Source organism: Scomber japonicus, chromosome 2, assembly GCF_027409825.1.
Source record: "Scomber japonicus isolate fScoJap1 chromosome 2, fScoJap1.pri, whole genome shotgun sequence".
Taxonomy (NCBI): Eukaryota; Metazoa; Chordata; class Actinopteri; order Scombriformes; family Scombridae; genus Scomber; species Scomber japonicus.
Genome location: NC_070579.1, coordinates 15,344,592 through 15,361,007, shown reverse-complemented (window position 1 = coordinate 15,361,007; position 16,416 = coordinate 15,344,592). Strand labels below are relative to the sequence as shown.

The following is a 16,416-nucleotide window of genomic DNA, read 5'->3' as shown; positions in this document are numbered from 1 at the left end:
ATATTATGTGAGTTTGTGTGGTGGAAGGGGCATATGTTTTTGTGGCAGCAAAAATCTCCCCCAACAAAGGAAACAAAGCATCTTCTTTGATGAGAGGGCATGAGAGAAAACTCAATTAGTGCTTGAGAAAAGACAACTCAAAGTGAGTGAAGACATGGCACTGTGTCTGTGTGTGTGTACAGTATGTGTGTGTGTGTGTGTGTGTCTGTGTATGTGTGTGTGTGTGTGTGTGTGTGTGTATGTGTGTGTGTGTTTTTGCATGTGCATGCGTGCGTGCACATTTTCAAGCACAAAGTGGCAAACTTCCACAAAGATAACCAACCACTTCTAAAAAGGAAAAATGCATGACATTTTTTGTGCAGCATGTAGTTCCAAACCAAACTGGAGTTGCAGGGAAGGCTAATTCCATAATTAGCCCACCAGCGTGGCATTTTTCAGCAGCTGCAGCAGTCTGGCTAGCTCAACACATTTGCACCTCTGCCCTAATGAGGCTATTAAAATGAAAAGATGCCAACTGGGCCACTTTCATTACCATGGAGGAGGAAAGACTAAATAAAATGTGGTACATACGGAACAGAGGGAGGGAAGGAGCAGGCACACAGGTGATGAATGAATTTGTACTGGTATTGCTCCAAAAAAGGTATTGGCATGATGGATTCTTGATTCGAGTTAAATAATGGCAATTCCAACAATATGAATTCCAATGCAAGAGCCTATCACCTACGATAGAAGCCAAAATTGAAAGCATTATTACCTGCAGCATGAGCGAATGGGGTGAGTGGACGAAAATGGAGGCGTTGTCCTTGGGGGAGGACTCAAGACAGAGCTGGGCGTCTGTGGCGCGAGGGTTGTAAGTGAAGGCGATACTAGAGGACAGCTTTCCATCGTACAGTAAGGTCTTATGATGCTCCGCAAACAGCAAGTCACTCTCGGCCTTATGCTTGAATGTGCCCTGAGGAGAAGGGAGTAGGAGAAGAGAAAGAAAGAGATGTAGTGCCAGAGAAAATAAAACAGTGCCTTAGAAAATAAAACAGGCAAACTAAATTGTAAAAGGGGTCCGTGACCAAGACTGTGTCAGCACTAATAAAGTAAGGTGTCAAATACCGTACACAGTTGCAACCGTACTGCATTAAGCAACAGGGTGTTCAAAAGTATGTTGCCTTCAAGCTTACGTTTAAAGATGACTCATATAACTTTGAATATGTAGTGGCCCTCAAACTATAAATGATTTGTTAACTTTATTGCTGTTGTCAACTAAGAGGTAGGACTTTACAAGCTGATTAACATTTGTCATCAGGTGACCATAGAAAATAAAGCAGATTCTCTATTTTTAAAGGCTCCAAAAAAAGCACTGCATCCTTCAAGACAAATATCATTGGCACAGTATTTAGTTATTTAGAACATTAATAGCTGTAAGGCACACATCACTTCTCTGTATCAGTTATTGCATATCTCTCATAATAGCACTTTTGCCTCTAGTGTTATGATCTCACACCTGATAACCTGGACCCAGCTGATAGATTGCCAGGATCTGCGCAGCACTGAGAGCTTCTCCAAACAGATAAACTGCCCCCATCTGTCCGCAGAACACACGGTTGGCATCTGCCGTCTCCGATGATCCCAGGAAACACTTATCAAATGTCTGCAGTAGTTTGAGGAATTAACAAAAAAGGTAAAAAAGACAAGAAACAATTTGTTTGGGTGTAAAGAAATAAATGAAAGATCAAAAGGAAGGAAGGAAGGAAGGAAGGAAGGAAGGAAGGAAGGAAGGAAGGAAGGAAGGAAGGAAGGAAGGAAGGGTGTGAAGAAGGAAATAATACAGGAAAGTGCAAAAACAGCAAGAAAGAACAAAGGGGAATTCATGTTCGCACTTACTATAAACAGCAACACATAGCCTCAAACTAGGAGCGTAGCTAACATGATAATGTTAATCTTCCTACGGTCATGGTCAGTGAGGCAACACATCTCAATCAAGTAGCTAATTTGCTTTCTGACATACTGACATATCTAGAGGCTTATATTACACTGCAGATGCATTTTTTATTCCTTACAAAAAATTTGATTTAAAAAATCTCATATCTCAGCATGACAGAAAGCAATCCTGAGGACTGTGACAGAGTTCATACTGTGATGTGAGAGAGGAGCACAGTGTATGTAATCATTTTCCCCTGTACTATCCATGCAAAAAGATGGAGAAAATGGTTTCACCCCCAAGCCCTCTGATAGCAAAGACTGAGATTAGATCTATGTGTGAGCAACAAGGGCACGACAGAGAGGTTTGGTTTTCAGTCTTTCAGTTTTTGAACGCACTCCAGCAGCAATATCTTGGTATTTGACAGAAAACTTGTTACATGGACCCACATCTCTTGTTAACTCTAACACAGTATACAATGCAGCAAGTGGAATTATAACTGTAAATTTTGCCATGGGGGTTTGTGCCATAATAGTCAAATACACACGGAAAACGCTATAGAGAGAAAGAAGTTAAAATTAGTTTGACATGTACACTTATTCACTATTCCAAAGAGTTACATAAGAAGAATGACACCAGTCTCCAGGTCTATTACCAGCTGTTTCACCCGTTTCCAGTCTTTCAGCTGACCATCTGCTAGCTGTATCTCTATATTTGTATAGAGTTGTGTGTGGCATCAATCTTCTCATCTAACTTTGGTTGAGAGATTAAGTTTATTTCCAAGAAGGTCAAACTATCCCTCTAATCAATAATCCATGAGAATTTGTTCAATTGGAAAATATAACAAAAGCTTGTAGCTGATTTCCAAGAGCATTTTTTAAATTGTTGCTACTTACGTCGCTTGTGTTGACAAACCAGGCAATGTCTCCGAAGGAAGCTAGTTCTCCGTTCACATAGCAGCTAATTTCACTGTTTTTCCAACGGTTGTAGATGTGAACAAGAGTCACCATGTACCACTGCGAAAACAAAAGCAGCATACTTTCACACTAAAACTATTACAGTATATCTGAGGTATCAATCACAGACAACAAGATATCAATAAGTCAGCATATGGTGAGACTCATCTAACCTACTCCATTAGCCTAATTCATGTTTAAGTAATCAGTCCCCTCAAGCTTAAATCCCACCTACTTAGATTTTTAGTTTTCTCCTCAGCCTTACAATCAGGTCTTACCATTGTGAAATTTCCTAACATGAAATAATGGCATTAAATACACAAGTGAAAAATCAACTAAAAGGAGTTCTGACTCGTGAGATTTGTTGAGGTACGGCGGTGCCATCACAGCCAGGAGAAGGACTGACTGCGATGGTCTTCAGCATGCATTGTGCCTGGAAGGGACTGAGTGTATTAGATAATCTTTCTCTCCAGTTGCCCTCATTCCTCTTTCTTCTGATTTTGTTTTTCCCCAGAGTCAGGTAAGATGTGGCAGTTCCTTCATACAGCAAGGTCTAGATTCATTGTGTGCGTATATGTAAATTGATTTTGTGTGTGATGACATGAATTCTGTAATCTAGATAGAGACCCTTTGCAGGACTTTGTCTTTTTATGTGCACGAATACTTGGTTTGTTACCAGACGTGTGTTGTGTTTTGTTTTTGTTCTTTTCATACCTTCTGTGGTTTGAAGTCGTACTTCACACAGTGCTGGAATCCTTTGCCCTTGGATTTTAATGAGGTCACTATCAAACAGCCGCCCACAAAGTGTGCTGAGTAACCTAGGCCTTTACTGGTGCGGAAGCTGAAAGAAATGAAGGGAAACACACAGCTTTAGTTCCTGAGTTAATGTTTCATGCTGACTACATTCAAGGGCAACAAGGGCAAGGGTTATAGTGTCCAATAAATCATATGAACACTTTAAAAGGGTCTGAAAAGGATAAAGATAGCAAACAATCATTTCTCAGCACCACAAATTCTTCCCATCATCCGCTGTGTCCCGGCAAGATGGGGCCCCTGCATGTAATTTAGTGAATTTATTTCTTTTTAAAAGGACACTGCGCTGAAGAGGAGCTTTTATTACAGATTCTCTCAAGCAGCTCGTCGCCTGCCCGGCTTGGTTATCATTTTCTCAGAAGCCCAAACAGATCCCTGTTGTATAAATTAGATTTTTGACAGGAATTAATTATTGGTTCAAAATGAGATTATCGGAGGGCTTGATTTACTCGCTTCTCGCCGAGGGAGCGAAGGATGAGGAGACAGGAAAGATGGAGAGGGAAGCACGACTGTTTTTCATCTTTGAGGCTGGAGGCTGCAGATTTTCAGCAGTTTATAGATATACCACAGTAATACTGGGGACTTTGATGAACATTTACAAATGCACATTTACTTACTTGCACAGCCAACTTTTTATTCAATTCCCCTCTCTTTGTATTGTTTAAACTAAAAATATATACTACCTCTTAAGTCAGTGGTATATGCAGAAGTTTGAACAAAATAAACAGTTAGAAGGCAAAAGGGTTAAAGTTTATTGGTCAGAAAACAGTTTTTCTATGTTACCTACCAGTACAGGTAAGGCTTGTCTTTGTCTACATTGATGTTGTTGAGAGGATCCATGCGGAGCCATGTGTGGAATGTAAACCCATTCTGGTATGGCCATTTCGCTATGGGAGGCAGAGCTATAGCCTGTTAGGGAAAAAACATAACAGAAGAGAACAGAAGATGATAGTGAGACACATATCACAGACCACATACAGTAAGGGACACATTAACCATTTTAAAACTCTTTTGGCTAGTACAGTGTGTCAGTCTTAAGATCAGGAAAGAAAAAAAAACACTATATGGGGAAAAATATCACGCAAACATGCCCTCCTAGAAAGTTTGACCATTATTGCTCTTTATGACATATGTAAGTCTGTGTAAAGTAAGAATAAATATGTGTTCTGACTTTGACATACCACAGAAAAGTGTGTTGTTAACCACCCTGCCAAATTTGAATGATTAAAAAAATTGCCAAATATAAAAAAAATCTGCCTCTTTCTCTGCTCCCAAATGCTGTGGGAGTGCCCGCTGAAACCCCGCCACCCTACCAAGTGTCACCTGTCAATCAAAGTCACCACCTCTACCAGAAACATGGACGCTACGTCTGAGCTTTCTGCTGCTAAGTCAGCTGCTAGCTCGGCGGCTAACTCGGCTGCTAGCTCAGCTGCTAACTCAGCTGCTAGCTCGGCGGCTAACTCAACTAACTGGCTAACTGTAGACTGTAGTAGTAGTAGTGTGCGCTGAATGTATTTATACCTCGACAGCAGCTGGGGCGGGTTTATGCGGCGGTGCTTTTCAGACCTGCCCACTAAATCCTGAACACAGAAATCTTGAAACACAGTGTGTGAAGCCTAGCTCCACAATTCAAATCTAAATGGTTGAAATACTTTTTACACCTTTTTTAGAAATACATTTATGACCTATTTAATGTGTTTAGAAGAAAAGGTCTGAATTCACTTTACACGGTCTTTAAACACAGTGCTGACACACACAGGACAGTACTAATGGAGTTCAGATCAACCAAATCAGACCCAAACCCACAAGACAGACTTCTGCACTCTCACGCACACACATAATGTAAAGAGTCTGACATAGACTGATGCAGCATTCAATGATGCACAGATTTACACAGTTTCCTGTGCATTTAATGTGATGAAAGGTTGATGAAAAATGTTCATCATCTTCATCTTATAATAATCATGTTATCTTTCCTTTAATCCTACCACAGATAACTCAAGAAAAAGTCAAAAAGGAAATGATTTGCTATGTCCCACAGACTTAATTAATGTTCAGAATTACTGACTGATTAAAGAACCATTGTAATGAGAAATGTATTCTAAAATTCAAGAGCAAAAAATAACTGCAATGAGCACAAAGTACAAAGAAATCTAACACGGTATGTGAAATGGATATTGCTGCAGGAAATGAATGTTTCTTTCTTTTAAAATATCTGTACAATAATCTAGGTAATCTCTGATCCAGTAATGTGTATTTTATTGTATTTCATCCAAGCAAGTTGTATACTTAACACTCAGCAGGTGACCAAAAGCTAATAACAGTTGTATGTTATTTAAAGTTACGTCTATAGTATTAACCAACCTGATTTTCTATGATACCAGTGGCAAGGAACAAGAAAGCCAATGTTTTGAATAAATTAGTGTGCAGGCAAGATGTAACTGTTTGAATAGTCTAAAGCTGAACAGCAACAGCTCCAACAAGTAAGTCAGTCAGACAGACATGAATAATATAGACGTATGTTGCTCAGACATTCAGTTTCATCAAGAAGCACAGTATTAGCTCCATTTCTGGACACTTTTCTGTAAGTGTGTCACAGCCTTTGAGGTATGAGGAAGGTCTGAGTTTCAGTAACTAAAATAATGTGTATATGTCCAAAAGTCTGACACTATTTTCCTATTGATTTGATTGGGAAAGTGGTTTCTGACTTTTGAACCCTACTGTATAATGGAAAAAATGTGACAGTGAATGGCTGGACCAATGGAAACTACCAAAGGAATTCAGATCACAATGTAATATCTCAAGTCCCGTCTTTCTCCCTCTTATTATTATGAAGTAAAACACGAATTCTCGAAAATTTCAGGAAGTTATCGTGGTTGAGTTCCACATTCTGGTGGTTGACCATTACCACATTAATATAAAGTGAAAAATGTTGCAACCCAACATCCTCAAGCATTCATAACGCTAAATTCACACTTGTTAGGTCATCTACGACTGAACACTCAAGGAGGAATTATTTATGTGATGCAGTGGCAACATTTGTGGCATTACGAAGTGTACTCACAGCTGCATTTTTCCCTGGAAAGCTGAAGAAGGAGTCTGGGCCATTCCTGTGGGCCATGTACTTCAGCACGGACAAAAGCTTCACTGCATGACGAGGCTGAGGAGAGATCACAATAAACAGGGATGATTTTTGACAGCTAACAGCATTAAAGTCCAAACACGCATACATATACACAACAAGTAATCTAAACCCTAGTTGAACTCTCAGTGTCCAACTTACATGGCACCACAACTACCACTTCTAAAACAGTTTGATTTTTTCCTCACCTTGAAATTAGCTTTGCCCGTCTGATGCCAAGCACAAAGGGTGCAGTGCAAAGGTGGGAGATGAGGCACAGACAGATGGGAGGTAATTTGGTGGAAATGGGGTCTTAGACATTTAAAACTGATACAGCATTGGGGATAATGCAATCATATAAACCTAAACGGATTCACCAAGATTATGTATTATTTATTCCTATCATCATTACACTGATTTATTGTACATTCTTCTAATCATCATTATTCTAATCATGGTATTTTCACATCACAGCGTTCTGCACCATCCACACAACAATATGCCTTCCTAGAGAACAGTCTTTCCATTTAAGCTACTCTAGCTAGTCTTACTTCACTGTGATTGCTGCAGTTGTTTCAGTGTTCTGAGATCCAGTGATAATAGTATATTTATTAATTATCACATCCTCCACTTTATATTCCACGTCACCGAGCCCTTTTGCACTTTGTTCTGCTGCACCTACATGAACCAAAATAGCAGGTATGCTTAGAGACGCCCACACAGTCAGAGCGCCCAAGACCTACCACCCTGTGTTTGTCTTTGTAGTTGTACGATCAAAATAGGGCCCTTTACAGATCATGGTTGCAGCCATAAATGATAAAAAGCAAGTGCAGCTTTGCCACTGCTTTTAATTTACCTCACAGACGTATTAGACATTGACATCCAGAGATTTACTAATTTTAGCAGAACAGAGAAACTTCTTAATATCAGTGTTTAAAGTGTACAAGTGATTTGTTCTGCAAAGAACATCCTTAATAGATACGATTTTTCTACCTCAAAGAATTTTGATATTGGGAAAAATAAGAGAGAAATCCCTTTACAATTTTCGGCAAGGCTTTAGTTTACAATGTGCAGTACTGTTACAGAACTTCCTGGTTAAGCTTTGCACCCATTCCGTCCATCAAATCTCCCTGGATATTTCACAGAGATGAAAAGAAGAGAGGAGCAGTGGCGAGAGTTACTTAAAAGTGGGAGAAAGGTGAATCTAGAAGCACAAAAGCAACTTGCCCCATTTCCTTGGCAACTTGATTAGTATCAGTGATCAATAAGTTAACTCTTCTTCTCTTTCTACCTCGTCTGTCTCTTCTTCTGTGCCACTGATTCTGCCTTGATCTAGTAACTTACATTTAAGAATGCATCATACATCTTGAGTTTACTGTGGCTATTCCCTTATAGAAACACACAACAACTACAGCAGTTTATTTCAAAAAATAATTTTCTCTAACTAAGTCTTTAAGTCTTGCATCTTTTGGCTCGTAATGTTGTAATGTTGCAGTAAATATAGATTGGAAGAAGTAACTCAAATTCAGAACTTAAGGCTAATCTCATGAACAACCTAATATCAAAAATGTAGCACTGCTCTGGATTCAAGACCACTGGTCATGGAGTAGTAGGTTGGTTCCACATGATTTATCTCGTCTCTCTGACGAGGGCATTGGCCCGGGGGACGGCAGCAGTTGAAGTGTTGCTAGTACATTCCTCATGCAGGTCCCAGACAACCAACACAGGTATGACTCTGACTCACCCACTGGCCTTTCTCCCCTTGCAGCTTGCTGAAGAAAAGCTTCAGTTCTTTGACTGTGATGCTGTAGCTGGCGAGCACGCCCAACATGTCCACCAGGAGGTCTGAAAGAGACATGCACACACACACACAGTGGAGGCAGAGGTTAACCACAGAAACATTCAGGGGTTGAACATGTTTGAGAAAGACACATTGTAACTATCCACCCTGAAGGTGAAAGGAAGCTCCAGATGACTGCATTTCCAGAAAAAACAAATTTGCTCATTCAACGAGATGATCAGTATTAGTTTTTCCATTGACCTCACAATGATTTCAATTTTTATTGGCATCTTGACGTTGATATTACAGTAATGTCCCAGCAACCAGGAGCTGAGAATAATTAAAGTAGGATGAGTAGGATCCAAGTTAAAAATCAGGAGACTTAAAATAGAGAGGAGACTCTGGGAGTGCACTGACTTTCATCATTATTCATCATTATTACTGACTAATGGTGAAGCAGAGTATGACAGATCTGTGACTAGTATGCACATGTACTTCTGCACATACAAAGATGAGTGGCAGCTACATCTGGGCATGTCTTTTTTTCACATAAGTACCAAACTCAGCAGGTCTGTCAGTATTTCAAACAAATTATGTGAAGAGAGGAAGAGACAGCCCACAAATCTACCGTGAGTGCAACAAAAGAGGGATTTAAAAAAGGCAAAGGTTAATCTTTAAGCTTAATATGATGCAGTTAAAGTTGTAGATGTGAATCAATTAAAAGAAATGTATGTCTGTTCTATGAAAACAACTTTTGAGAAAGACTTTGCGAACATGTTAAAAAGCATAGCATTTGTACTTATGTGATTATTACTATAACCATCACTTTCAGCTGTCTGGTTACTGCTGGGCTATATTGTCCTTGCTTGACTGCACAATCCCTCTAGGCCAGCACTGTTCCAGCCGGCGAAAAGTTCACTGAGCCGCACACTGTAGGATTAATTTGTACTAATTTGCAGATGGGCAACAGACTAGACTCTGGAGAGACTGTACAGGATGATTGTGTCTTTATTTACTGCAATACATCAGGGAATACTCAAGCCTACAATGCTGGAGGGCTAAACCATGAAGTTACTTTATGAAAGAAAAACGTTTAAATGCTAATATTGGTTTCTTCATTTAAAATTATTCATTTCATTTACAAAGTTAGAATTCCTCTCACAGTTTCTTTCCCCTTCATACAAGATCAAACGTCTTCTAGCAGTTGTGAGGATTCAGCGCCTAATTCGGTGTCTTGCGCAATCTTTGTTATTGCTACAAAACTCCATTCGACCTTTATATTAAAAAATAATAATAACTGACTAATCAAACACAATAAATGGCTTAAGCTGAGTTTAAGAGGACGGGCCAGATGAGCAGGTTGATTAAACTGCTTGTAACATGTCAGAGTTTTTCAAGAAGCTGCTGTCTTCAGTACCTGCGATCATGCTGTCGGTGGTGGATATACGCTGGACCACCTGCTGGATGAGGCCCACATCAGTGCACGCCTGCAGGTTGCGGACACTCTTCTTGAGGATCGCTGTGAAGATGCTCCAGACCTCGGCCTGACAGGTGGGCTCGCACTTGTCCAACAGCTCCACCATGCACACGATGCTCTCCGGTTCCTGGATGATGAAGTTCATCTCCAGGTCAAACTGGCCGCCAACGAGCTGGAGGGGACAGATACAAAAAGGGAGGCAGGGGAGGGTGTGGGGGAGCAAGTGTTCAGTGTCAGTCAGCAATCATAAAAATAGAAAAGAGCAATAAGTGCAAATGTGCAACAAATTCCACTTTTATCTCCAGTTAAACATAAGCAAGAGCTTCAAAAGGGCACAAACAAATGTTTTCACATTACTATGTATGTGCACACTCCTGGACAGATGATTAATCGTGCATCACAGCTGCTGCTGGCCAAGTGGATTAAAGGTCAGGGGAAAAACACAGGTCTCTGTCAGTCTATCTGTATGTTTGTCTCACAGTCGATTCAACTGTTTACTTGCTAGCATTGAAACAGTGTGATAAACCAAGAGTGACGAAATATCAAATAAGTAGCCATGTCAGTGAAACTAAGCGAGACATCCAGGCAGACCCTAAACAGTGAAACGAGTATTTAGAGGTCTTTTGTTCCTGTAGGAGGCACCGGAATACTAACAGCATCTGACAGCCTGGCAGACACGGACCCGAGTTGAGATTCATTTTCACTTATGATATTCAAGAGAATACATAGAGTGCTTCAGCTGCAGTGACGTGAACCTCATCGTAAAATCTACATTGAACACCAGGTGCTACTCAGTATGCACTGTTTTAAAAGGTGAGAGCACTGTGTTTATATCTTCATATCTTTTACACTTGGGAATGTGTTTCATTTTGCGTTGAGAGAAATTAATTAGCAAATTTCCTTTTACAATCTATGACACAAGCGATCAAAATCATGAAATATTATTTACATCAGCAAGAAAGAAGGTAAATATATCTCACTCAGTTTAGAGAGCCCAAGCTCCAGCTAAAGCTTGTTCAGGGAGTGGTGAGGTATAATGCTTGTCTTATTGCAAAGGAGTGATGTTCTTTGTGTGTGGACATAAATTGTATGAGCCGTAAATGTCATAATTTGTCACATCTTAATCGTTGTGATGACATTTTTATTATTGAACCCTGCCTAATAGAAAAAGATAAGGAAAATAACAATGTTGATGTCAAATTAATTTTAAAAGTGAGGCTGTCATGGCTAGAATCGAGGAGGTGTGACTGGACAAAAAAATGAACATGTTATAGTCATATTCGGCCATTACGCAGGCTGGATGTGAAAACAATATTGCTGGGTTTGTGGAATGGAAAGTGTCCCATTAAAATGAGTGAGGCTAGATTAACTCTGAGGGCATGTGTTTGTGTGTGTTGGGTGTGAGATAGTGAAGGAGGGGGAACTGTGAAAATGCTGCTGCTGCTGCAACATCACACAGGACAGGAGATAAAGTGACAATAACACTGACGCAGACCCCACCTAACGTCCCTTTAACCTCATCTCACAGAATATCTATTTGTCCTTTCATGTCAAAGCATCAACGAAAAAACAATGAGACTATTCATCATCTAATAAACCCATTTTCTTTAAAACCTCATACATTCTTGTTTATCAATAATATGTACAAAGTACAAATATTTCATATTGTTATGCCAATAATTATACCAATTACAATACTTATGAATAAACTTTATTAAAAAATAAATAAATAGATAAATAATTTATGCAATTATTTATTGTTTTCATTATCAATGAATCTGCCACTTATTTTCAAGATTTATCAATTGGTCTATAAAAATTCTGAAAACCGTGAAGAGTGTCCATCACATATTTGAAAAGTCCAAGATGATGTCTTCAAATGTCTTGTTTTGTACGACCAACAGTCAAAAACCCAAAGATATTCTGTTTAAAATGATGATGAGAAAATCAGTAAATCCTCACAAAGGTGAAGGTGGAAGCTGAATGATCGTCACTGTCAAATGATTCTGTTATTACAATAGTTGCCTATTTATTTTCTGTCCATTGACATCAATTAATCAATTGATTGTCAGAGCTCTGCCAATATCTAATGAATGGCTAACTGAAGTACTGTATATCAAAAACATTTTCTCTCTTACCCCAACTGGTATCTTGCACATAGATTCTTAACTCCACCTCCTATACAACTGGTAAAGAGTAAATGGTATTTCATTTATGATGCTCAAAGCATTAAAAATGCACTTTGAAAACAGCAAGTTTTTAAAAAATAATGTGTCTTTCCAGTTGCCTTACCGCTCTGTTACTTCACTATTGAATTTCTTATGAAATATTGAAATTGAATGCTACTCGCACCACAAATAAGAAAACTTTATTTACTTTAAATTGCATAGAAAAGGAGGCAAAACCACAGCATGGACAAATCCAACAAGAGGTAATTGAGAAATAGGTTTCTTTTGTAATTTGGTTGAACTAACCATTATATAAAACTACCATATATAGCCAATTTGACACTGTGCAGACACAGCTGTTAAAAAATAAGAGAAAGTTAGATATAGATGGAAAAATTCCAAGGTTTCCTAATAAGAAGAAGAGAGAGAAAATAAGTAAATAATATATTAAATATCACAGCTAGCCCAGCTGTTAGGGCAACATGCCAGAGCCTATGTAAAAACACTTATATTAACACATGCACTACTTAATGCCCCACTGGCAACCTGTCTCCTTCTTTTTTTTCTTTTTTAGCAGATCACTGATGAATCGCATGTCTCTACAGAGTAGCGTGTATGAACTTGAGGGTGGATGCCTCCAATCGCAGTCAGGTCTGCCATTAATGGATGTTGGGTGCCATTTTGCCACAGTAAGTGCTGATTTATGAGCCTGCCACTGTGCGCGAGACATCCATCCATCAGAGTCAGCTGACCAAGGGGATGGAGAACAAAAAGGAGGATGGAGACAGAGTGCCACACACACACACACACACACACACACACACACACTACATTTACATGCACATGGCAGGTGGTTTGAGGGTAACAGGGCAGATTTTGGGTCCGGTTTGTGCCTTCCGACATTTGAAAACAGGTTTGATTTCAAGATAGATTGAACAATTATCTTGTATCTCATGATGTGAGGTACTGATATCATCAACCACCACCACCATGACCTACTTCAATTTGTAATAAAATTATACAACTTTCTTCTTTTGATTCATAAAACGTTTTGGGGGGTTTTGGTCAGATAAATAAACAAAATCCCAAAATCCACTTGGGCTCCAGGAACTTGTGACAAGCACTGGTAATTATTCTGTCAGTAATTTTATTCAAAACATAATATAGATAATTCTGCAATGTGACGTGAAAAATGAACCTTTTTGTACACAGTTTAAGTGGTTTGTGAAAGACTGATAGTCAAGCTAAGAAGAGAATAGAAATTTACAAGCAAGAATATGACCACAGCTGTCATTTGTGAGTGTTAGAGTCTTATGATCTCTTTTGAAGGTATCTGCTTATTGAATTATGAATGAAATGTGACAAACAAAGATAACGTTATCTGACATTATCAATCATTGCAGCATCCGTTGGCCTCTCAAATCTTCAATACCAGTATTCATGTAAGGACTGTGTGAAAAAAAGGAAATATAGTCTGTAATAAAAATTGTAAAACCTGTCTGGTCTGGAGTTGCTGACTAACCTGTAAAGAATTTGTCCTTTTTTTCCTCTTGTTGTTATCAAGTCAAATATTATCCCAGTTTTTTTTAAAATAGGCCAAACCAACCAAGTTAAGCTACTGAGGTCAATGTTTTACCTGACATGTATAACTAGAAACTTCTGGAGTTGCGTCAACGGCCCATCTTACGATAGAAATGTGTGTCAGGAGGATATAAAATGTCATATTCAAATGAACTTTATCATATAGTAGCACTCTGCTTCAAACCTGGAAACCATTTACTTTACCAACTGTGCCAGCAAAAACAAAAAGCCATTTCCTGTAGCTGTGAGAGAACATGTGTCATGTGTCTATTCGTGAATGCCAAAGAGGTTTCCAGTGTTTCAATTTCTTCAACTGTTCAATTGAATCATTTACATTGCTCTATTTTAGGAACAAGTGTTACACGTTGCCAACCACAGCCTCAGCTAAAGCCAAGAGAGCTCTGCACCTAAAGCTGCCATAAAGTCAGTGTCTTTATGGCAGCTAGACACCAGATCCCTGGCTGGGTAACCTAGCCTGGCTGTTCTCCCATGAGGCCTGCCTGAATTAATCATGGCTGAGCAGCCAAGCAGCCACTGGGCCGTAACACAAAGCACAAACAGGCTTCTATGGTCTCCATGGAGAACGACATGGGGAGGATGGCAGGGCAAACTGGTGCACCAGAACCAGAATTTGTATCTATTGCCGGAGCTCTGCTTGTACTCAAGGTTACCTGATAGCCAGAGCAATCAAGGATTAAGACTTCTGGAAAGCTGTGATTACAAATGCAATGTCAAATATGACATTAGAATCCACAGGGCAAAAAACGTCTTTCATACCAAATCCTAGTTAAAACAAAATGTGTCAACAGTATTTATGGGCTGCACAATAGGGCCTTTGAAGGAAAATAATTCTAAATACTTCCAAATAATCAATACACAATACGCACACAGGAACTGATATGCACTATTGATACCTTATATATTTTAGGTATTTTATGTATTTAAAATGTGTGTTGTATTTAAAAGATTGTATGGAGTTTATGGGCTCTAAGGTTTTTATATAATTTCTGTCTATTGTATGTCTGTTATTGGTGAGCCAAAGACAATTTTCCACCACGATGGACAATAAAGTTTTATTCTATTCTTTTCTATTCTAAATAAGTTGTTGTTAATATACACTTCCATCCAAACTGAGTGGAAATACCAGAAACAAAAAATAAAACTCAATCATGTCATGTTAGTTTTCATCTTTTCTGAAATAAATGTGTGTATATGTAGTTTATAAGCATGCACTGATTCACGTTTTTCTTTGTCAAACTCTCTAAAATGTACTTAAACGTAGAGCCTGACAGATAGATCAATCACCTGAGATTATCGATATATAGATTTTGGCCTATATCGGTATTGGCGTGTCCAATATGCACCAATATTAATTTCTTTTTAATTATATACTCATTTTATGTATATGTTAGTTTGTTGTTCTATGTGTTTTTTTGTTTTTATTTATAGTTATTTGTAATTATTAAATTCCCAGTGAAGTTTACTGTTTCAGTGCACTGATTTCAGTCATTTTACACAATAAAGTTTATTGTTAAACTGTAAAATATCATTCTTCCATTACATATCTTTGTCACAGGTGTTTAATAACCACAGTTGATGGATCATTGCAAAAGATGTGTGTTTAAATGTATATTCTGTACAAGATTATTGATAGATATATCAGTCAAGCCCTAATTAGGAGTAACATCATCGCATATGTAGCTTCGGATTTGTTTATATAAAGACTACAGTTCATCAGTCAACACTGTTTTTACAAGACATAGATAGAGACACATTTTGGCAGCGAGAGACTGAGACATTAACAAGTAACGGTTTACTATAGAAGAGCAGAGCTATTTGGAGACTTCTAAAGCATTACAGAGAGCCACATGATGCTAATGATGAGAGCGAGCAACAAATGATGGCCATTTTGCACCAAAGGGAAGAAAATTACCCAGCTAAATGTAATAGGCAGAAACAGTGATGCTGCCAAGCCACGGCTACGGAGCGATGAGCCGCTCTACTCATTGTGTGTACGTGTGTCCATGTTGATGTTCATCTTTCAATTCTCTCCCTAATGAAACTGCAATTAATTCTATGGGTGAAATCATTTGAATATGAAGTAATTTGCCTGAACGAGACAACTGCTTTAATGGGCAATAGGACAATGCCCATGATAGATGTGAGCTCACGTCTCGCATGTCTCCTGTTGCTACTTTTGTTAGACAGCTTTGAATCAGGCTTTGAATTGCTCTGAACAATCAGCATACAGTACATTCAAGTCTTCATAGCTTCTTGTTAGACATGAGAACAGGTCTAAACATCTGAATGGTTGGTTATGACTGCATGAGTGTACTGTGATGGCTCAGAGAGGAAAAAAAATATGTAAATGTTTGCCATTTTTAAGAGCAAGTTCAATTTGTTCTCTTTGAGAGGACTATAAATGTCAGCTTGTGTGTGATAACAACCCATTGTGGCATTGGTTTTCACTCTGTTTTTTAGAAACCAAAGTAGTGAAATACTCACCAAATAGGCTGTCAGAGTGACCGTGCTTTCACGACACACCGATGGCCTACTTTTTCAACAGCTCTTTTAACTAAATCTCTTTTAACAAGCTATCTTGTCAAAC

General features: G+C 38.8%; 1 protein-coding gene and 1 long non-coding RNA gene across 3 annotated transcripts in view; one reads left to right on the top strand and one right to left on the bottom strand.

Moving 5' to 3' along the window:
- The window catches only part of lrba (LPS responsive beige-like anchor protein), a 185,863-nt gene that overhangs the window by 149,862 nt on the left and 19,585 nt on the right, over nucleotides 1-16,416 (bottom strand). The window contains exons 2-9 of the mRNA XM_053331271.1: nucleotides 10,000-10,231; nucleotides 8,547-8,647; nucleotides 6,746-6,841; nucleotides 4,469-4,590; nucleotides 3,583-3,709; nucleotides 2,809-2,928; nucleotides 1,496-1,642; nucleotides 755-952 (exon numbers count right to left, since the gene is read on the bottom strand). Of these exons, the coding sequence (XP_053187246.1) occupies nucleotides 755-952; nucleotides 1,496-1,642; nucleotides 2,809-2,928; nucleotides 3,583-3,709; nucleotides 4,469-4,590; nucleotides 6,746-6,841; nucleotides 8,547-8,647; nucleotides 10,000-10,231 (1,143 nt within the window). The remainder of the gene's footprint in view (nucleotides 1-754; nucleotides 953-1,495; nucleotides 1,643-2,808; nucleotides 2,929-3,582; nucleotides 3,710-4,468; nucleotides 4,591-6,745; nucleotides 6,842-8,546; nucleotides 8,648-9,999; nucleotides 10,232-16,416) is intronic.
- On the top strand, nucleotides 10,565-14,731 carry LOC128371172 (uncharacterized). 2 transcript variants are annotated; one of them, XR_008322798.1, is made up of 3 exons: nucleotides 10,565-10,872; nucleotides 12,805-12,920; nucleotides 14,165-14,731. It is a non-coding gene; the product is annotated as an uncharacterized LOC128371172 (long non-coding RNA). The 2 variants fall into 2 exon arrangements; XR_008322797.1 differs by having other exon boundaries at nucleotides 12,802-12,920.